General features: G+C 34.7%; 1 protein-coding gene across 11 annotated transcripts in view; it reads left to right on the top strand.

The window, feature by feature from the left end:
• DGKB (diacylglycerol kinase beta) overlaps positions 1 to 22,593 on the top strand; it is a 945,456-nt gene that overhangs the window by 410,117 nt on the left and 512,746 nt on the right. For all 11 annotated transcript variants that reach the window (XM_045052433.1, XM_023250408.2, XM_023250411.2 and 8 more), the window contains 6 exons: positions 2,656 to 2,705; positions 5,995 to 6,069; positions 9,382 to 9,501; positions 18,342 to 18,459; positions 21,060 to 21,148; positions 21,232 to 21,348. In XM_045052433.1, coding sequence (XP_044908368.1) covers positions 2,656 to 2,705; positions 5,995 to 6,069; positions 9,382 to 9,501; positions 18,342 to 18,459; positions 21,060 to 21,148; positions 21,232 to 21,348 — 569 coding nt within the window. The remainder of the gene's footprint in view (positions 1 to 2,655; positions 2,706 to 5,994; positions 6,070 to 9,381; positions 9,502 to 18,341; positions 18,460 to 21,059; positions 21,149 to 21,231; positions 21,349 to 22,593) is intronic.

Genomic DNA, 22,593 nt, shown 5'->3' with positions numbered 1-22,593 from the left:
TAAGGTTTATTTATTTTTGAGAGAGAGAAAGAGAAAACACATAAGTGTGGGGGGGGGGGGGATGGCAGACAGGAGGACAGAGTATCCTAAGCATGCTCCGTGCTGACAGCATAGAGCCGATGCAGGACTGGAACCCATGAACTGTGAGGTCATGACTGCAGCCGAAGTGTGACGCTCAACCGACCAAGCCACCAAGGCACCCTAATTTTAATTTCATTTTTAATAAAGCTGGTTATTGTTTTTTTAATGATATCGAGGAACACAGAGAATCATTAGTAGAGGCAGAGAACCAGATCTGGAGGATACTTTTCTAGGATCAGTGGTGAACTTAAGTACAGAATTGGACCGGGGAAAAATCCCATTGCTGCCGCTCCGTGCACAGGGAGAGCACTGTTCATTGCCAACAGTCCTAACACATCCAGGACTCCGAATGCACTCTCTCTGATTACTGCTACTCCTGCCTCACATCACCAGAATGAATTTGTATAGCACATTTTTTCTTGGGTCACTAGCATCTGATCGATTAACAAGGTTTTTCTTCTGAATAGTAGAGCCGACGTCATGTGCAAAACTCTCCCTTCAGGTCATCTGTTACTGTGTTTTGTAACGTGTGGCTTTAAGAACATAGAAAGAAGTTGCAGACAGTGCCAAAAATAAATGGCAGATACCCTCGCACAGAGTCCACTTGTGTGTGTATTTTTGAGGTTATGTTTCCAACAGGGTTTACCAAGAAGTGTAGAGCTCCATATATCCGACCATGTGAAAACGGTTTCATAGTCATTTATTACAATAAGGATTACTACAGTAAGATAGGATTAATAGAGTCACCAGTACCCCCCATTCTAAAATACAGTTAGGCTTGGTGCCTCGGTGGATTAAGCTATCTGACTTCCGCTCAGGTCATGATCTCACGGTATAGGAGTTCCAGCTCTGAATCGGCTCTGTGCTGACAGTAGGGAGCCTACTTGAGTCAGCCTCTCTCTCTCTCCCTCTCCCTCTCTCTCCCTCTCCCTCTCCCTCTCCCTCTCCCTCTCCCTCTCCCTCTCTCTCTCTCTCTCTCTCTCTCTCTCTCTTTCTCTCTCTTTCTGTGTGTGTGTGTCTGTCCCGCTTTTCTAAAAAATAAACAAACTTAAATAAATAAATAAAGATAAATAAATAAATAAAGTTAGGCTTTTGTAAGTCTTTTCCTTATTCCCTGCACTGAAACCGTTCTTTGGGCGATGTGTGAATGAATTCCTGCCGCTTAACAAGTGATTTTTATTTTCTGCTTTTTTCTGGAAAATCTTAGTATCCATGTTGTGGTAGGTTTTTTTCTTTCTGAATTTTTGTCATTTATTGAGTACACGAGAGAGAGTAATCATCATGGTTTGCAAATAAAGATATTTACATCATTAGCCAGCCTAACGTTATGTTCCTTAACTCAATAGGTACACACTTTCCCCTTACATTTTAACATCTTTAAAGTCTTTTCGCGTTTTACAATAAATAGTATATGATAGTTACATTGCAAGCATTTTTTCCAGTTCGTTGTATGCAGACCGGCTATACATCTTATAAATAAATAATCATATCTTAGATTGGTGAAGTATAATGATTGTTTTTAAATACAAAAATAATAATTACAGATATATGATCAAGGCCATTGCATAATTATGCCCCCTTGTTATCAATGTCTTTATTTAATATGATAGACCTCAGACATCAAGATTCTCCCAGAAATTATGCAAACCCAACAAAAACTCTCACTTCCACTCCTCTGTTTTAACAGCTGTGTCAGTCTTCTCTGTTTATCTCAAAATGGCACCTGCAGCCTCTTCTGTGGTCTCCTGGTGGTATGTGAATTTATGAGGGAATCCTCAGGCCATTGAGACCCACTGTCCTCTGGCTTTCCTGTGCTGGCTACCACAGAGACAGCACTTCCCTTTTCCTGACTCATTAGTTCAAAGAGTGGGTAACCTATGAAATACCTCTCAGACTGCAACAAATACACCATTATAACCGTGGTAGTAATGCATTTTGTGTCTTGTTGTCCTCCGTCAGAAAAATTCCCTTGTTTTGCACTAATCCTTTCCCATACTGCTTAGGGATCAATCAAAACAAGGGCTTACATTTGTGTACTGACCGACAGCTTTGGATATGCATTTATGTGTATCACCTCACTTAACTTTCACATGTGTGTCTTATGACAGGGTAGTTATTCTCATTTTACAGAGAAGAAAACAGTGTTTGACTATACTCATGTACTAGAGGATCGCACGTTCCGAATTTGGGTTACACACCTCCAAATTACATCTTTCTTCTTATTCCCTCTGCCCTTTAATATCTGCATTCTGAATGTCTAAACTCCTTCTTTCATTTTTGAGTTTTCATTTAATGATCTTGTAATAAAAAAATGAGCAAAGAATAGTACCTCTTAGTGTTTTCTAGATACATAACAAAAATTGATAGACCTTGTATCTGATATTTCATATTTTTGTTAACTGATGAATTCATTTGCAAATTAGTTTGAGAAATGATCCCATAGATCAATTGCTTTAAGTAAGAGAGGATTGAATATTTGCTTTCAACAGAAAATAAATTTTGAAGAATCTGTCTTATCCTAACATTGATCTCACTCACCTATAATATTTTTTTCAACACCTCTTTTATTTCTAGTTATGTTTCGCCTCTATGACACAGATGGGAATGGCTTCCTGGACAGCTCGGTAATTTTTTTTCTTCAAATTTTCTGTGAAAATTTCAAAGCAGTTTGTTCTGAAAAATGCAATGAATAAATTTATAGCTATTACCACAGAAGACACACTTAATATAATTTCCATGCACTCACACAGCATTTTTATCATCTGAATTTTTGAAAGAGAATGATCTGAAAAGGCTGTTAGGATTACAATTGTTCTATTGAATTGTTTTACTAGAAAAAAGTGACTTTCATGCATGGGACTATAAAAAAAGACCCCAACCTTGTTTGAATAATACATGAGAAAGTTGAGATCATCGATCTAGAAAGAAAAAAAAAATCTGAGGTTTGACACTAAGGAAATTATCGAGAATACCAGTAGAATTAAAAGAAATTATAAAGTCAATTCAATCATGTTATCATTTGCCACATTTTAAAGTCTTTTGGTCATATATATGCTGTTAAAATACATACATATATTTAAAAATTGATTTGACCAACTCTTCTTTTAAAATGTCTCATCTAATATAAATGCAAACTGTATTCTTTATCATTTTAGCCATAAAAAGCAATAGGAAAAAAATACAATCTCTGTATGACTTAATTGAAATGAATAATTAAATGTTTATTTTATTTGTAATATACACAAATAAGTGTTAGTTTTCAGAGTAGTTAGATTCTTAATTTTACTGCACGAATCAGTGCCTCAAATGAAAATCCATTTCAGGTTCCATCCAATAATGCATTTATATTTCCTAATCATATATTTTGTCATATTATATCATTGCCTATTCCATAAAGGAAATATAAGAATATTAATAAAATAATAAATGTCAGGTTGTGGAAATTTTGAAGTATGCAGGTACATTAAAAAACAAATGTTTTGATATTTTTAAATTGATTACAATGAGCATTACTTCTGATAATGAGTGAGTTTCTCTCATCATCTGATATACCTCCCTCTAACAGAACCAAACAGAATTCTACAGGCAAAGCAATGAAGTTGGATACATATTTATGTAATCCTGAGTACAATAATGGCACATTAGCTTCTCCAGAGAGAGATAAAAACGTATAATTCCTAATTTAGGAAATGACCACCCATCTAAATTGATGCTGTGATTGTAGGATTTCTTATTTAAGTCCCTCCGGTTTTTCAAATGCTATCATTTTTAAGTGCCTGGTAGTGTGCAGTTTTCCATTTAGGAATATTAAGCTACACGATACATTTGCTCATTTTCTGGTGGCACTTCACAGCTAGGAGATTAGACTTTTCTAGATATTTCCATATGCTTATTGTAGCACTTCTGACTATATTGATACAAATTATATTTCAATGCAAATTTGTTTTATTTAATGTTTCTGTTTAATTAAATTAAAAAGATGTTTCTTTACTAGACTTTTAGCCATGGTTTGGCAGCTGATTTGAAAATTAAATTAAATGCTTTTTTGGTCTCTGGCCATTTTTGTTGTTGTTGTTAACATACAGTATATTTCCAACAATATTTATAACTATACATACAATATTAAACAATGAATTGGGGATAAATAAATTTATTTATGATTCAAGTAGTCTGTTTTATAATTAAGGGTCTGAATTTTGTTTCTATGGTTTTCTCCATACAACCTACTACAACAGTATATTGCCTTCACTGTCAGGTTGAAATTGAACATGCTGATGTCATTTGTCTTGGAATTGTAAAGGTATAACACTTCACATAGTGGAGGCAAGGCATAGGAAAATTGATACTTTGAAAAATGACCACTGTTGTGTAATAATGCTAGTTAATATTTGTTGATCACTCGCACTATGCCAGGTGGCATAAATGTATTTCATATCATAGCATGTTTACTCTTTGTAGCAACTCTACAAACTACATAAGATTAGAATAGTCATTTTACTGATGAGGAAACCGAGTCTTAGGTTAGTTGACTTATCTAATGTTAATTAAACATGCCTACATAATAGCCCACTAGAAATAGTTTCTGTTCTTAAAAACATATCCAGGGACGTTTAACATTTCTAAACCACTAAGGCATATATATGTAGGCAAAGACAGAGTAACACACACACACACGCACACGCACAATTCTAGCCTATAATTCCAAGGTACACTAGTTTAAAATTTTTCTTATCTGTATTAAGTAAACACATTCATATTTGTATGTTTTTCTGGGGCAACCTGTGTTACACAAGCAACATTTTCATGATTACATTTTTCTAGAGAATGGTAGGGTAGCTTCCATCAGTTTTTTATAGGGATCCATTATCTCCCAAAAGAAAACCTCTTTTACCGTATTTCCTTCTTCACTTTATGAATGTTAAGTACATATATTAGATCAGAGATTGAGATTAGTAGATTAGAGATTAGATTGAGTAGAGTTATCTTTGATTAATATGCTTTCAAACCTTATTCTTTTATACTATAAGAAGTATAAAGTTTTACATTATTATACTGTAACAACAATTTTAATTACGTCATTGACTACATTTAAAATTACTAGCATTTACAAAGCATATTTAATCTATTCTGGAGACAGGGAACAATTAAAGCATTAAATAAATAGTTATGAGCAAATGTTTTAATTTGTTTAGTCAAGTCATATGTATTAACTAGCCGTTGTACAAAGAGTTGACACTTGAGCAGAATAATATGAAGATTCTAACTAAAATTCCATTTCCTCATAAAATAAACTTTACATGTACTTAGCCTCTAAACTTTGACCCTTGAACGCACCTCTAGCAGAGCAAATTATACCACTTAATGACTAGAACAGTCAATATACATTCTCAGTGTATCGGAATAAAAATAAACTTCTCAGTTGCCCTCAAACACTTCCTTTCATCCTTCCACACCTGTTTCCAAGCCATAGGGTCAGGATGCTTGGTGACTTAAACATCACATCTTGTGAAAATATGCATGTCTCTTCTTTGATCAGATGTTCTTTCCCAAGACAGATTTTCTTCCTTAAAAAAAATCTTCTATTGGAAGAAAATCTTTTTTGTGCAGTTGGTGCCCTCTCCTGGTGAAGATTTCTAGACAAAGTACAAAATGAATTTGTATTCAAGTGCATCTTTTATGTATAGTTAATCAGACTGTTAAAAGGATACATTACATGTGTATATAAATTACTATATAGATATATAAATTTTATATAATAGGTATAAATTAATCATGTAACTCCTTTAGTTTTTGAGCTACATGTTAAAGAAAACAATTCTTGTAAGTAAAAGTTTGAAAAACTTACAAAGACCTTCTATTCATATCCATATTCTCTCTCTTCTCTCTCTCCACCCCCCCCCCCCTTCTCTCCAGGAACTAGAAAATATCATCAGTCAGATGATGCATGTCGCAGAGTACCTTGAATGGGATGTCACTGAACTTAATCCAGTAGGTATATGAATGGTTTAACTGTTGGCTACATTCTAAAAGACCCCTTTGCCTTTTGGGTTTTGTTTTGTTTTGTTTTGTTTGTTTGTTTTTGGAACTTGAAGATACTCCTGTCATTTGATATTTTCCTTTGATAACTCTAAATTACTCTTTCTATTCAGTGCTGAAAATGGATTCTGAACAAGAAAATGTATGTGTGCTGTTCTGGAGTTCTAAACAGTAACTTTTCCTTTTCTTCTTCATGGAAATTAATTTGAATGGTGGCCTCAAATATCTGTCGGTAAACAGGCTGCTGATGAACACTGCCAAAGTTGTGCCATGTCATAAAAAAGTCAAAAATGATGTGTGTTTTTCATGATCTCTATGATTTTCCTCGTATGGAAATAGCTAAATATTGATTCTAAAAGAAGGTGAACTCAATCAACAAGATGATAGTTTACTGTGTATGGCATTGTATTATTCCCTGTATATATGTTATTCAACACTTGCAACTCTCTGAAGTAGATACTACTGTTTTATTCATTTTACAGATGAGGAATTGAGACCTCAGAATGTTAAAGTAACTTCCCTGTAGCACTTAAGCTGGTTAAAGATAGAGCTAGAAAATTATAATCTATTGTTTAAAGAAATGGTATCTAACAATGCTTGTAAGAACATTAAAAAAAAAACCTTATTGGGGCGCCTGGATGGCTCAGTTGGTTAAGCAGCCGACTTCGGCTCAGGTCACGATCTCGCGGTCCGTGAGTTCGAGCCCCGCGTCGGGCTCTGTGCTGACAGCTCAGAGCCTGGAGCCTGTTTCAGATTCTGTGTCTCCCTGTCTCTGACCCTCCCCTGTTCATGCTCTGTCTCTCCCTGTCTCAAAAATAAATAAAATGTTAAAAAAATGAAAAAAAACCCTTATTTTTACAGCATTATTCAAATGTATATTAAAACATACTTGATTAGAATCTGTGACTTTTGCTACAAGTAATATTTTGGGGAGAGTTGATAAGTATGTTATTGACTTTAGTTTGTTCTTGAAACCAACTAAGTCGAGAAAATTATAAATGAGTTAAGCAAATAGAAATCAATTTATTTTAATGGCTTGCATTTTATATGAATTTTAAAAGCCTTATAACGGCATGATAATGACATGATTATATGATAGGAGAGCTGAGATAGCATTCCCTTTGCTTTGGAAACTAACGCCAGTAAATTACAACAAAATTATATGCAATGTCACCTATAAAGGAGGGCACCATTCTTACTGGGATTGATGTTTCCAAGTTTTAAGTCAACTGGTTTTTCTTTTTTGAGGGATGTGGAAATACACATGCTGTGCACATGATGCATAGCAGATATCATGAACAAGGTTGCAGTTTTTATATTCAATAATAAAAGAATGGCATTTAATTCTAAGAATACTGCTTGATTCATCTTAGTACTATTTTCACTGAAATGAAGGGACTTTTAAGTTCTTTTGTCCTTTGGGGTTATGTTCATCTAAAACAGCTTTGTCCATCCTACTCACCTTAATACCTGTAAATATGGTACATCTTTCAGTCAAGTCTCTTGTCCTCACTGGAGCCATGGAAAAAAGGAAGATGTTTTTTATATTAGGTTTTAAAGCTGAAGGCGGCACTACTGCTTTCTCTCCCCCAAAATATTGGCAGGCTGTACATTTGAGTAAAAGGGAAATGTGGATGATTTGAGGAAGGGAACAGTTGGTGGCTGGGCCGTCTAATTATGACAGATCCCTACTAGAAAATATAAATAATAAACTGTATGGCATTATTTGTCATTTGCAGCACACACTGATAAATCGGTCACCTCTGTGAGTAGTATAAATAGTAGAAAGTGAAGATAAAATGACTTACCTTGTGCAGTGTGTTTGCCATCATGGGGAACCGCATGCCTCATTCTGCCTAATGATTCGGCAACTCTGCCTGTTTTAAACCAGTGTGTACATTTGTACACATTGTCAGACACCTGATAAGTTTACACATATGAATAAAAACAATTGAACATTTGAGGTTCATGGCAGTTAATGGGGAATATTGAGACGTCCTTGGAAAAGGTTTTTAAAAAATGAACCCGGGCTCTAACATTAGATGTATGAGGTACAACCACCTGAAACAATGCTCTGTGTTTTAGTTTTCTTCTTATTTATTGTTTCTACTAGTTCATCAAAGTACGTTCAAGGGGCAGGAGATTTTAACAGTATCTTCTACCTTTTTGCTAAATTCTAAATAATTTCCCCTGTTTTTCATTTGGAGAATAATAAAATGATTATTTCAGCACCATTTGTTCCAAAAAGTCTCTTGTTTCTCAATACCTACCTTTAGGTGTGTATGAAGGAAAATAACCTGATTTTCAAATACTTCATGAGGAACCACACCAATCAACTAAGTTCAGGAGTTTTTAGGCAAAAAACACTGTATCAACATATCAAGTATTTCATTTATTGCATCTTTCAAATTTTTGTTCTAGTGCTCTCCGTGTATCTTTTTTTTTTCTGAATCGATTAAAATTTCTGTATTAGCATTTTGGTGCTATTAGATGGAAATACTTCATCTCCCCAGAAAGCAAGGGTAATATGTTTGGAACACACATATACTTTCTGCTAATGTAATATTAACAGCCCCTATGTGATACTTAGTATACATTCTGGATGCTCTTTGAAAAAGCTTACAGTATATTAACATACTTATTAAACACATTGGATTAAATACTGATATTACCAATGTAAAAGAGATAGTTGTATTACCAACAAACACTGCAGAGAACATTTTGAGACATTCTATACAAGTCAACTTTAGAAAAGAAACCTAATCAAAAATGACTTGATGGTTTAACTTCTTGGATTTATTAAGTTCTGATGGACAATTAAAAGCAACTTAATTCCTCCACCCCTTACCACTTAGCAAAGAATTACTTCAGCTCTTTGCCATGAAGTTAATTTGTTCAGACATTTTCTGGCATATACATGAATTTTAAAAATCTAGAGAAAGCAATTAAAGACCACTTTCACCCTTAAATTAAAGATACCCTCTTGTTTTAGCTGTATCATTCACTGAGAAAGTATTAAAAAGTTAAGCAGTTATTCCTACAAGTTGAACATCATAGGTGGTCAAGTTCCGGAAATCATAACAAAGCCACGATATCCACAGTTTTTGGATTAACATTGTACCAACTTACCTAGGTATTTATCTCTACTCTGCAATTAGTTGCTGGTCAGTTTGTTTTAGCTAATTCATTGCAATGCTTTATTCTTTCTTTTGAAATGTATTTTATTGATTCACTGCAAGCTTTCCCTCATCTCTTCTACTCCAGATCCTCCATGAAATGATGGAAGAAATAGACTATGATCATGATGGAACAGTCTCTCTGGAGGAATGGATCCAAGGAGGAATGACAACAATTCCACTTCTTGTGCTCCTGGGCTTGGAAAATGTAAGCATTTACACAAAGAGGGTGGCCTGGTGGTAAGTCAGTGGGGTGCTCCATTACACATTTTGATTATAAATCGATTTGGCCATTTTCTGTCATTAAGCATGTAGTGAGTGCCTGGACCTTTTAATAAGTATACCACAGTGCAGTGTCATAATAAGTTGTGATTAATACTTGCCACAAACACATTGATTCATTTTAGGTATTGCTTTATTATTTAATACATAATTTCTTTTTTTCTCTATTTAAAATATGATCTAGTTTGAAAAAAAAATATTGACCTTCTCATTTTATTTACTGCAAGAAACTCCCCAATATTATTACAGTCTGTGGTTCTTGTGGTGCTCCTTCTCATTCCATAATCACCATTCCCATGAAGAAAATCTATTTTATTGATAACCAATACTTGGAGAAGCCAATTATATACTGAGGTAGTTAAGAGTATATATGAAACATAATTTTTTCTTACGTATCATCAGATCAGCCAGCTTTTCATTCTAAGCCTATCAAAAGTTTTCTTACATCATTGCTTCCAGTGGTAATTAAAAAGTGGTTTGCCAGAAAATAAATGAACTTAAGTTTAGAATGGGATATAACAGTGAGTTTGAAACTGAATCTTGCTGCCGGGTCTTGATGTCAATTTCAGTAATCAAAGTCAATGAGTCACTATTGGATTTTTGTATGTAGCATTAATGAAAAGAATTAATTCTAACGTGCATATAATAAAATGTATACTAAGATTTAAAGAACATTACTTATGGAAACCACCATAACACATAAAATATTTAGAATTTTGAAATGCAAGAACATCACGTCCACCACTTTGCTGCTGACTCCAAAACTTCTCATACTTATTTATTACCAGAGCTAACAATGTTGCAGATTCAAGACTATACCACAGTTACTCAAGAGACCAATTTTTTTTTAAATTTTATTTTTTTAAATCTACACCCTAATTAGTTAGCATGTAGTGCAACGATGATTTCAGGAGTAGATTCCTTAATGCCCCTTACCCATGTAGCTCATCTCCCTTCCCATATCCCCTCTAGTAACCCTCTTTTTGTTCTCCATATTTATGAGAAGAGACCAAATTTTTTAAAGCCCTCGTGAAATCTTACAGTCTGTATTTGTAAGACATATGAGAATATACACAAATATGTTTGTACACTTTTACATATGGGTGTGGGAATATATATGTGGGCTTTAGGAAAGTAGCATTTCTCTCTTTTTCACCTGAATGTTCAAATTCTTTCACATTTAGGTTAAGCTTACCCCTCATGAGGCCCATAGGATTTTAGATATGGTCATAGGAAGGCAAAGAAAAATTGCTAATAGATGATATACAAGGAAGTTATCCTTAAAGTAAATAATTTATTAAAACAAAGTAGATCTTATTGTTAATAGATATATATTTCTACCTTTTGAAAATTAATGAGGGAGTTTTTTCTTATATCTGATGTTCTCATACAATACATAACCTGTTATCTTTTGGTAAGAACCTGTTATATATCTCTATATTTTAAATATTTGTTTAATTGTTTAATACACCTGATTAAACTATATGTAAATAAATCAGGAGAAAACAAAAAGAAAATTAACAAAAGTTAACATTTTAAGGAGTAAGATATACTTTAAACAGAAAAAGTTGTCATATGCTAATCAAGAAGTTCTGATAATAACATTTCCCTCAAAGAGAATTTTATATTTTTAAAGCTACAAATACATTTATTCTAAATATTTATGGAAATTTTAGTATGAGAGAATGTATGGGAATGAGTAAGTACACTATTTGGTATTTGGTATGCTGGACAGCAAAATGCAGAAATGCACACTTAGTCATCTATTTTTAAAATATTACATAAAGATTTTGAAATGATGTTCTTCTAAGGAAACAGTTGTTTAGATTTTTAATAATTATATATATATATATATATATATATATATATTATTTATAAGGTTGTGAAAATAGCATGGGTAAATACAATCCAGAAGTCCTGATAGATTTAATTCAAATTATTTTAAACAAATACAATACTTCATCGGTTTCTAATGTAGCAGTAAATTTATTTCAACTGAATGAAAATTCTTTGTCATGAATTTCTATCGGGCTAAGCATACCTAATATACTTTATAATCATGTTCTTACATTTATATTTTGTGTTTTTAGTAATATGAGATGTTTTTGGAGTTTAACAGGAGAAATCCATTTAGGGTTTCAAAGTAGTAACCAGACCTATGTTGCAAAATTGTGTTTCCAGTGAAAGCCACTAGATGGCACGGCTACATCGTTTAACACTTACTGATCAACTTAAATAGGAGATGGAATTTTTCCTCTATAAAGAATTCTGAGAGTAATATCCCTTTTCCTTTGCTTTTTAAAAAAAGAATAAGCCAATAATGTTTTAAATTGTCTTTTAATAAAATGTATAAGCCATGTAATTATGATCACAAAGCAGAGCATTTATTTGTTAGAAACAGCTTTTTAATTCCGAAGCATGGAAAGTGTTATACAAAGCAGGAATGACACAATGACAACTGAGTGATGAGGGCCTTTTTTTAGTAATTGAGATTTATTTCCTTTTCTGTAGGCAGTTAATGTGTTATGTTATTACCTGTAGAGAATTTGATTCATGATGCCATTTCCCCCTTCCACCCCCCCCAAGCCCCCCCCCTTTTGCTAATCAAATTGGAAATCTAGAAGCTTTAGGTTGAATCCAGCCATTTATTGTGCAGCCAGTCTTGTTATGTTGTCCTATACATTCTTGTCTTCTGTCAATTATGAGCTCAGGGAGTAGATTCTAATTGATAGTGCTTGTTAAATACCACAGTGCATTTGAAAGTGACTGTGGTGTACTAGCCAAATTACACAGATAAGAACATTGTCCTGGGAGAGAAATCCTTACTTCTAATGCAAAGCAGAACAGTTGTGATTTCATGGTAGTTTATTTTTCTCCATCAATAGACTTTAAATATTTACTCTATTTCAAGTACTATGTGTTTTGGCAGCAAAATCACAAATGTAGTTTATCAGAACCTGATTCTATATCAAATGCTAGAGAGTAAGAGTCATTTCTTTTCTATTATAAGAAGTCCATGAGGGGCGCCTGGGTGGCTCAGTCAGTTAAGCATCTGACTTCGGCTTAGGTCATGATCTCACAGCTTTTGAGTTCGAGTCCCGCGTCAGGCTCTGTGCTGACAGCTCAGAGCCTGGAGCCTGCTTCGGATTCTGTGTCTCCCTCTCTCTCTGTCCCTCCCCTGCTTGTGCTCTGTCTCTCTCTGTCTCGCAAAAATGAATAAATGTAAAAAAAAAATTAAAAATTAAAAAAAAAAGAAGGCCATGAAACTTAGCAAACCCAGTATGAAATGGTACAGTCTGTTACATCTGAAGGAAAACTGAGAGTTTGGGTGGCACTTGTGATTTTTATTATACCTGAAGCAGAGTCATTTATTTATAAGGTCTTTGTTGCAGTTGCTCATTTCCACCATATGGCTGGCACAGAAGTAATCACAGGAACTAAGTAAAGGAAAGAGCAAAGCTGTGTTCCAGGAAAACCTTATTTACAAAAACAGCTTGCTAGTCAGATTTTACCCACAGGCCATAGTTTTCTGACCCATGATTTATTCTGTCGCTTATCTGTCATATTAGAAACAGAAAGAGTATTAATTTATATTTAGTCATTTAGGAGAAAGGAATCTAATATCTTTTTATTTAGCTCAGTTAGACAACCCCAACAAGACATGTGGACTAATGAAGAGATAGTACGGTAGCAGTGAACTTCATCAAATTGATCTTTACCTTGGCTCTGTTACTAACTAACTAGGTCATTTTTGTGCCAGCCAGTCATTCTCTCTAGATACATAAAAAGAAACTAGGCAACAATATCCCTTTCCTTTTCAAATATTCTTTCAACTCAGTTATTCTTTTTTTTTTTTTTTAGATAAACAAGATAATTCATAGTGCTGCAATTCCTAAAATCTGTAATCTTGGATCATTATTAGGTTTTTCAAAGAAAATTCCTGAATTCATATTATCATAAAAACAGAAATACACATTTAAGTAGGAGCCTGGCTTAAGATAAGAATACCTTAACTTCTTAGTCTTGGATTGTAGTGCCCACATCTGGCATGTATGGCTTTTGAGTGGATATATGTTTTCATTTCATTTTATGTGTTCTCAGAATCCTGGACTTTAAATACTATACATCATTTAAACTTTGCTGTTGATCAGAATGTCTTAGGACACATATTTTCAGCTGACTCAGCAAAGTAAAAGTAACCACTTGGTGTGCCTCCTGATTTCTGATGAAGTCTATTTCCTGATGAAATTTCTGAGTATAATGGAGAGCCGAAGATGATGCATTCTTAATAGACTAAGCTATATTTGGAAAACTAATGCTTCACACTCTATTTTTTAAATTTAATTTGGTTGAGCTGTTGTTCTGCTGTTTATACATTGCTCAATCTAGAAAGGAATTATGAAGCTGGATAAATGCAACAATTCTTGAGATTCCAAGTTGGGTCGTTCAAGGACGCCAGCTCGGTGCTGTGATGTGCTCTTGGATTTGCACTTGAACCCAAGAATGGCAGGTCCTGAGCCTGGCTTTTAAAAATGGGGTCTGGAGATAAGCAGTTGATTGCAACTCTACTCAGAATTTTAAACTGTCTCTCTGCATTCTCTTTGCCCAGATCTGATGTAACTCATCTTTCTGTCTTAAAGAGCATTTTCTTACATATTGTTATATCTTTTTGGAGACCTTGAGCAGAAAAGGAAGGTAATTGAATGGTCATTATTATTTAATGAGTTGGAATTAATTTGTAACATTTGCTCTTAAAAGTGTCTTAAGTGAAGTCAGCTGAAACAGATAGGGATGTGGCCCGGTATGGGGATTAGGGGCATTTTGGCTATGGCATTAGTAAATTTTCTCCTTCAGGTCTTTTGAAAAAATGAGATTATTTATAGTAGCCCTAGTTCACTTGAACATGATATGTGATCTTGGATGCATTTAGGGGAAAACTAAAACTTTAGAAATCATTAGGGTCATGAAATAGCTTCCAAAAATTTCCAAGGGGCATTCTTGCCTTTGAAACCTCCTTTTGACTTCTAGGGAGTAAAAAGGGAGGAGGAATTTAGGGCTCTTTCTCTGTGTGAACTTGCCTCTGTTTCATTAAGTAGTTCTCTGTCATAATCAGTTCACAGAACTGAACCACTTCACTTATAAAATACAGTGTTTTGTAAATATCAGGAGGAAATTTCTACTAAAAGTGATGTCTGGTAATGAAAAACAGAACAGATTTTTTTATGAAACAAAGTATAGTAAACCTACAAACATCCTTCTCAAGTCTTTTGGCTAAAACATTGGGATGTTACAACTCAACCCAATGATAGTAATAATATTTGCTGTTTATATAACACCAATCTTCTGAGGAGCTAAATTGACTTCACAGGTATTGTATAATGAAACCTCACACCACAGCCTGGGAGAGGAAAGTAGGTGTTTCCATTTTATTAGAGACGAAAATAGGAAGAGAGGTGAAATGGCTTATCCACATTTTCATAGTAGGCCAGGAATCAAGCCTTGTGGATTTTTCTCTTCATTTCTTGTTTAAAAAGATGAATTCCTTTCTATGACAATAAATATTTATTTGCAAGAGAAGTACTATTAGGGACATGCTCTACTGGCTGATAGAATATAATAAGGGACAGATTCTCCCTGTCCCCCACTAAGTTTAATAAGACAAACAAGACAAGACATGAAAATACAGAGGGCTGGAGTATAATTTGCACTGCTGAGAAATAGTTGGCTCCTGGTTTCAATTTCTTCTCTTGAAGTCACATACATATTTCATCCTTTGCATATTTTGGCAATGTATCCGGTTAAGAGCTATAAAGCTATTTAATTTGTTTTTTGGTAAAGTATTTTATGTCTGGGTAATGGATTTGTACATCAGTTACAGCCTGTAACATGGCTAAGTGTTCTGATTGACAGAACACCCACGTTCAGACTTGTTTATTTTTTGATAAGGAAAATGCCAGCTAACTTAGTCCATATGTGCTCTTCAACAAGATGAGGCTTATTCACATGTAATGGACATTCATTTAAAAATAAAATGACAAGGATTATAAGAACAGTAATACATATGAAAATTCCATATTTTTTCTTTCCTCTTTTCACTTAAGAATGTTTGTTTAACCTGATTTTATCTATATCTATGTATTATTTCTATCTACCTATCTATACCTATATGTCTATATCTATATCTGTATCTATATCTATATCTATATCTATATCTATATCTATATCTATATCTATATCTGTATCTGTATCTATCTATTAAATTAACAACCCCCTCACTTAAACTTTTCACTCAGGATGTTTTATTCTTATTTTAAGGAATAGAAATTTTAAAATACAGACAGTTTGAAAAACATAGCAATGCTAAACAAATATATAAAATGTTCCATTCATATAATAACAACACTAGAAATCTCATGACTCAAACAAATTAGAACTGGATTCAGAAAGTACTATAAACACTATTTCTTATTTTATTTTATTTTATTTTATTTATTTTGAGAGAGACAGAGAGAGCATGAGCCGGGAGGGGCAGAGAGAGAATCTCAATCTCCACTCTCAGTGCAGAGCACCACACAGGGCTTGAGCTCATGAAACCATAGGATCATGACCTGAGCCGAAATCAAGAGTTGGGCACTTAACTGACTGAGCCACTCAGGCACCACTATAAAAACTATTTCTTAAGTTGTGGAAGAAAATTAAAACACCAGTGTTTTCTGATGTCCTCTCCACAACACCCTTAGCATAACTGCTTTTGTTGAGAGCTTGTTTGTCAAAACAAACAAACAAAAAACAAAAAAAAACTAAACATTGTCCAGAACTGTGAAGGGCCTAAGAAGTTCCCTACTTGCACATTAGCAAGTTAGCTTGTTCAAGTTTCATGTATGCTGGCAGAGGACATGAGACACCTGGGTCAGAAACAAAGGACATTTATTTATAGGACAGCAAGAGGTAGGAGCTGCATGTTTGAGCCAGTTCTCTTGGCCTATAGTCTCACACAGGTGATGGAGCATGTCACAAGGAATCACTGTGCACAGCCTCAGAGCTTGGATCCCCTGGCTCGGGGAAACTAAATCTTTTATAATGTGCAATAAACAAACCTGCTTAACCTTTTCTTAGAAGAGAGAGATTATTTTTATTATACTGGACAGTAAGTAAAACTGCCCTCTGCTCTGTAGGCAGATCCATCTCTATTGTCCAAGGCTACCTGTTTTTCAAATATCTTTAAAAAGATAACCTGGAAAAAATGACAGTTCTTCTGCTTACAAAATGTGCAGAAATTCAAGACACCCATGGAGAATTATCTCCCAGGAAACATTTTCATTAATGTTTCATATTATGATGCAAATTTGACATTTCTGGTTCTAATGGAAGAGTTAGTTACTATGGATTTAATCAAGTATTTTAAATCTGATGTTTATCTCATCACTGGAAGTAAAAAAAGGTGGTCAGGAAGCATTATTGTTAATATTTTAGTATAAAGAAAAATGAAACGATCTGGACATGTTTATATTGTCCCACCTCTATGGAAAATGTATTCATGTCACAGCACACAGTAGGTGATCAAAAAGTTTTATTAGGTGAATGTGTTCTGAAAAATATAATAACTAGGCTAACGTGAAATATCATGTCCTATAATGGTTGCCATTGAATAAGTGATGTCTAAAATTAATCTGTGTTTGATAGAATTTGGTGAATGGTGTACATGGTCTACAAGGACAGAAAATGATAGTAACAACAGTAATGGTATTTAATAATTTCATTTAGTATCTTGACCTTCTTGTAAGGAATTCAAGAGATTCAGGAGCATCTTAGTATTTCATTTTACTTCAGTCTGAACAATATAGATGTAATTAAATACCTATTAGAGAAATAGCTATTATGATATTATATAGCTTTACTTAGAAGAATACATCATAATTATAATTGTTATGAAAAATGTGATTTAACTCAAACTTAAGATTATTATAGCAAATAACTATAGTGCTTGTTATAAATAAATACCATAATACAGTTTTAATATTTTAGCACCTTTCTATGAGATCAAAATCACTCATATTTTATGGAAGAGGAATAAACAAGATAATAATATAATTAAGTCCGATGATAATATAATTAAGTCCTTAAAAAAGTTTATCTTTTAAATTTTGCTAGCTGTGACATACAAAAATACACTAATGTAAATTATAAGGTGTAAGTAGTCCTCAACTGAAGTCTTAAAATAACACCAATATCTTACCTTTAAGTAATTGTTCTTTCCCACCCCATTCCATCCCATTCCTCTGCCTCCTTTAAGACCCCCTATCATGAAATTTGAATATTCCTACTACTAAGCAAGTGTTAACATTCTTTCCAAGTTTGTATTTGTCAGGCTTTTCCACTCAAGAAGAGCGTTTTCTCTTTATTTATTCATTTACTTCTTTCTGGAATTGTTCTAAGGATAAAATTTTCAAAGGCGAGGCAAGCATGTCCCCTTTCTTAGGGAGTGCTCGGTTTGCCAGGTCATTATGATGGTTTGGGACATGCTGTTGAACTGTTGACATTAGACAAGAATGTGTGCGTTGCTATAGTATCCGAGATGTGTTAGCGGATCTCATTCCACTAGAGCACATGTGTTTTTCTAGACTCTTGGGCGATCTTGGAGAAAGTCAGGGATGAAATAACAGATTGTCTTCAAATGCCTCAGTCCAGCTCTGAATTTTATTGGCACTTGCATATTCCACTGTTTATTTCATTAAGTGAAATCTGTTTCTTTTGCGTCCTGCGCAGAACGTGAAGGATGACGGACAGCATGTGTGGCGACTCAAACACTTTAACAAACCTGCCTACTGCAATCTTTGCCTGAACATGCTGATTGGTGTGGGGAAGCAGGGCCTCTGCTGTTCCTGTGAGTATATTTACTTTGCCTGGACGTCATCACCTGGAGGAAAGGTTGATTTCATGGAATAGTCCTATTTGTAGATGGAGACCTAAGAAATGATTCTGACCTTTCCTGTACCTAGGATTCATGTTTCCCTGCAATATGTTCCTAAATGTTTAGGTCTCTCTGGTTTTATCTTTCTTCACTTTTGAGAAACCTTCCCCTTGGAAAAGAACAAAGGACATTTTCCAATTGAGTAGCCATTTTCTTTCCATTGTAGTTTGATTTATGTATGATTCCCATTTCTTCTGGGACGATTATGAAAATTCCCACTGGCTTCTCATATTTTTATATTACTCATATTTGCCCTTTTTTTCCAAGTTAGCCACTTAATTCACATTGTCTTCCTATCATGACACATTTCTTTTAGGTCTTTTAAAAACAACTAAATTAATTGATTACTAATTTGCACTCAAATTAAGGATAGAAACTAATCTTAAAGCTCAGGAAAGTAATTTTTAATGCTAGCATGAGGAAAACCTTCAAATATGATTAATGGATATTGGGAACCAAAGGGTTGCCACTTCATGAGTTGTGGCCATTATTTCCGTTTCAGTACACTTACCTTACAATTTCCGTTTTTTTCTGTTGAGTGAGTACTGCCCGTTAGAGTTTTCTGGTAGTATAGATAAGAATTTATTAACAAGTCACCTAAATATTTTTAAATACACAATATTTATGCCTGAGAAATGTTTACATTTTCTTTTGTCCCTGTTAAAACAGAGGAATAGTGTGTCCTAATCATAAATATGCCATTCTCTTCGTCCAACAATTTGTCCAACCATCTCCTTTTCTGCTATGTATGGAGTTACTGAAAACTGTCAAGTACTTTTTTATGTTTATTTATTTATTTTTGAGAGAGAGAGAGCCAGAGAGAGAGAGCTAGCATGTGACCAGGGATGGGGGAACAGAGTGAGAGAGGGAGAGAGAGAATCCCAAGCAGCTCCATGCTATCAGTGCAGAGCCCAATATGGGGCTTGAACCCATTAACAGCGAGATCATGACCTGAACCAAAATCAAGAGTTGGATGCTCAACCAACTGAGCCACACAGGTATCCCAGAAACTGTCAAGTTTATTAAACACATTCCATTTTTTGGTGCATGTATATTAAATCTAATTTCTTACTTGGCTTCCATACAGCCCTGCTGGCTTCCGATACTATTTTTAGGTAGCAGCATCTTTGGTGCTATATCTGAGAACTGACTTCCTCTTACGTGTCCCATTTGACATAAAAACCATGTTTTAATGCCACGTTTAAGTGATATTAATAAAGTTATGTGAAATTGGCTTATGTCACTTCAGAGGGCAGTTTCTAGTGGCCACATTTGAGAGGCTAGTTATGCTAGAACATACTTTATGTACAAAGGAAGTAATCTGTTTTTAAACTTTATTTTTTTAAAGTTCACTTATTTGTTTTGAGAGAGAAAGAGAGCATGCGTGGTAGAGAGGAAGAGAGAGAGGAGACAGACTGAATCCCAAGTAGGCTCCACACTGTCAGTTTGGAGCCCGATACGGGGCTCTCAAACTCATGAACTGTGAGATCATGACCTGAGCCGAAGTCAAGAGCCTGATGCTTAACTGACTGAGCCAACAAAGTGCCCCTAAACTTTGTTACTTTTAAGGAAAAGGATTTTTCATGGTAGATTCTACTGATGGGAGCATATGAAACAAGATGATAATTCATTGTGAGTGCTGTCAAAGAGAGAGTGAGAATTTTGCTCACAAATTTTAACTGAGCAGTGTGACAAATGTAATACTCAACATTGTTACCAATATGGAAAAGAAGAAAAAGTGTGATTTTGTCTTCAAAGTCACCAAAGGAAATAAAAATTGTGGATATTTTAAAACAGTTTTACTATATAAATATGTGAATTTAGTATTGTTCATTCCAATTCTACGTAGTGGTTTGTTTTTGCCTTATTGAGAGGACTACACAGTAATTTTTTATTTAGTTTCTATTCTCTATATTTATACATTTAGAGCTCTTTTAGAATAGGTTGTTCCTTTTGGACAAGCAGTGCCATGATGGCAAGTGAGGGATAAACTTATTCTGAAGGCCTGGCATGTATGATGAAATCTATTCTCTGGAAATGGACTAATCAGCCATTTAAGGTTTAGATAAATCAATAGAGAAAATAGCATAAACTCGTGGGCTTTTATTTCCATGCCCTCCAGCTGCTCTCATGCCTATACTTTGTAAAATATAGATCTCTTCCTTCTAGCAAATGACACCAAGCCATTTGGCAGTCATCAATTTGTCTTTAATATTTCTGTCATCTGGGAATTATTGTGAAAAATTTGAGTGAGGCCTGATTTAATTAAGCATTTCCTGCTATGCCATGACAGAGGAGTCTTGGTTTTTCACATGCATAATATTTCCTGTACTAATTGGCCTTTTGTATTCCATGGTAAAAACAGTCAACTTAGACTTTTTCTTGATGTAGCTGATTGGATTGATTAGGGAGCAGTGGATGTAGAATGAGGTTCTGTTAATGTCGTTCTTTCCCTATACAATTGCACTCGGGACCAGCATTAACTCTGAATGTGTATACGTGTTTCTTTTCAGTTTGCAAGTACACAGTGCATGAACGTTGTGTGGCTAGAGCGCCGCCTTCTTGCATCAAGACGTATGTGAAGTCCAAGAAGAACACTGATGTAAGTGTGTAGCTGTACTTGCTCTCTTAGGGTGATGTTGAGGTATGCCTCCTCTTAATCACAATGTTCTTTTCTTATTCTAGGTCATGCACCATTACTGGGTTGAAGGTAACTGCCCAACCAAGTGTGATAAGTGCCACAAGACGGTTAAATGTTACCAGGGTCTGACAGGACTGCATTGTGTTTGGTGTCAGATCACAGTGAGTAACATCGGAAAACAAATCTCTAGCATTCACTCAAAATGACGACACTCCAAGAATTTTATCCTGGATGATGATCCAGAATTTTAGACTAACTTAGCATAAAACCATGGAAGCTTCTTATCCCATGTGGCTCTCAAAGGGATAAGTGTCAGAGTCAGATTTGTCCTCATAGAATCCAGAATTTTAGAACTACTGACATTCTTAGAGAATTTACCATTATGTAGATTCCAGCTATGTTCCAGGGAGCTCTGGGGGTTACCAGGAAGGTAATGAAAAGCCATGGCTAGGGGTGGGCACTGTGTGTTGGGTATAGTCTGTGTAGAACTCCGCTCTCCCTCCATCCCCAGTGCTATTTTGGAAGAAATTTGTTTTACATGTTGTAAATGTATTTTAATCACAGAATCTATGGGCTTAAAAAAGGTAAAAAGATGAAAAAAACTTAATTATATAATGAAGATCCAAGACCAAGAAACATAGCAAATTGATGTTGACCACATGGCCAGGTAGACATGCAAGTGGGTCGATATTTTAGTTCTCGATGCTTCTAAGAACTTATTTCGTGCTTCTTCACAATATGTGTTGCCTTGTTTCTTCACTTATATCATGATTTGAGGGATACAGTTTTACATGTGGCATTTACATATAATATTTATAGATGTAAACTCTAGTCATTATAATGATACTGAGAGTTGACAAAGAAGAGGTAAATTGGTCTTTTCTGGGAACTTTTAGGATTCTACTTGGTTTGTATAATTATGAAAACCTGGTTCAAATAAATTCTGGAATAAATGATTTTAGATGATATTGATACTATTTTTGTGCTTAATTTTTGAAAATTAGTGGGGTGCCTAGGTGGCTCAGTCATTTAAGCATCCGACTCTTGATTTCTCACAATTCGGGAGATCAAGTCCCACACTGGGCTCTCTGCTGACAGTGAAAAGACTGCTTGGGACTCTGTCTCTCTCTCCCTGTCTCTCTGCCCCTCCCCAGCTTACACTTGTGAGTGCTCTTTCTCTCTCTCAAAATAAATAAATAAATAAACATTAAAACATGATTTCTGAGAATTAGATAGAATGCCATTTTGATGGCATAGTACAAAAATATTTATGGAATTGTTTCCCCTCCCACACATAACATTTTGATTTTGTTTTTCCAGCTAATGCATGAGTGCTCTTGTTAGAGGAGAAATTGTTCTTGCTTTTGTGCAACTAAAACAGTAGAGGGCACTGTTCCAGTTAAGTA

This window comes from Felis catus, chromosome A2 (assembly GCF_018350175.1).
Source record: "Felis catus isolate Fca126 chromosome A2, F.catus_Fca126_mat1.0, whole genome shotgun sequence".
Classification (NCBI taxonomy): Eukaryota; Metazoa; Chordata; class Mammalia; order Carnivora; family Felidae; genus Felis; species Felis catus.
This window is presented reverse-complemented; position numbering and strand designations above follow the sequence as displayed.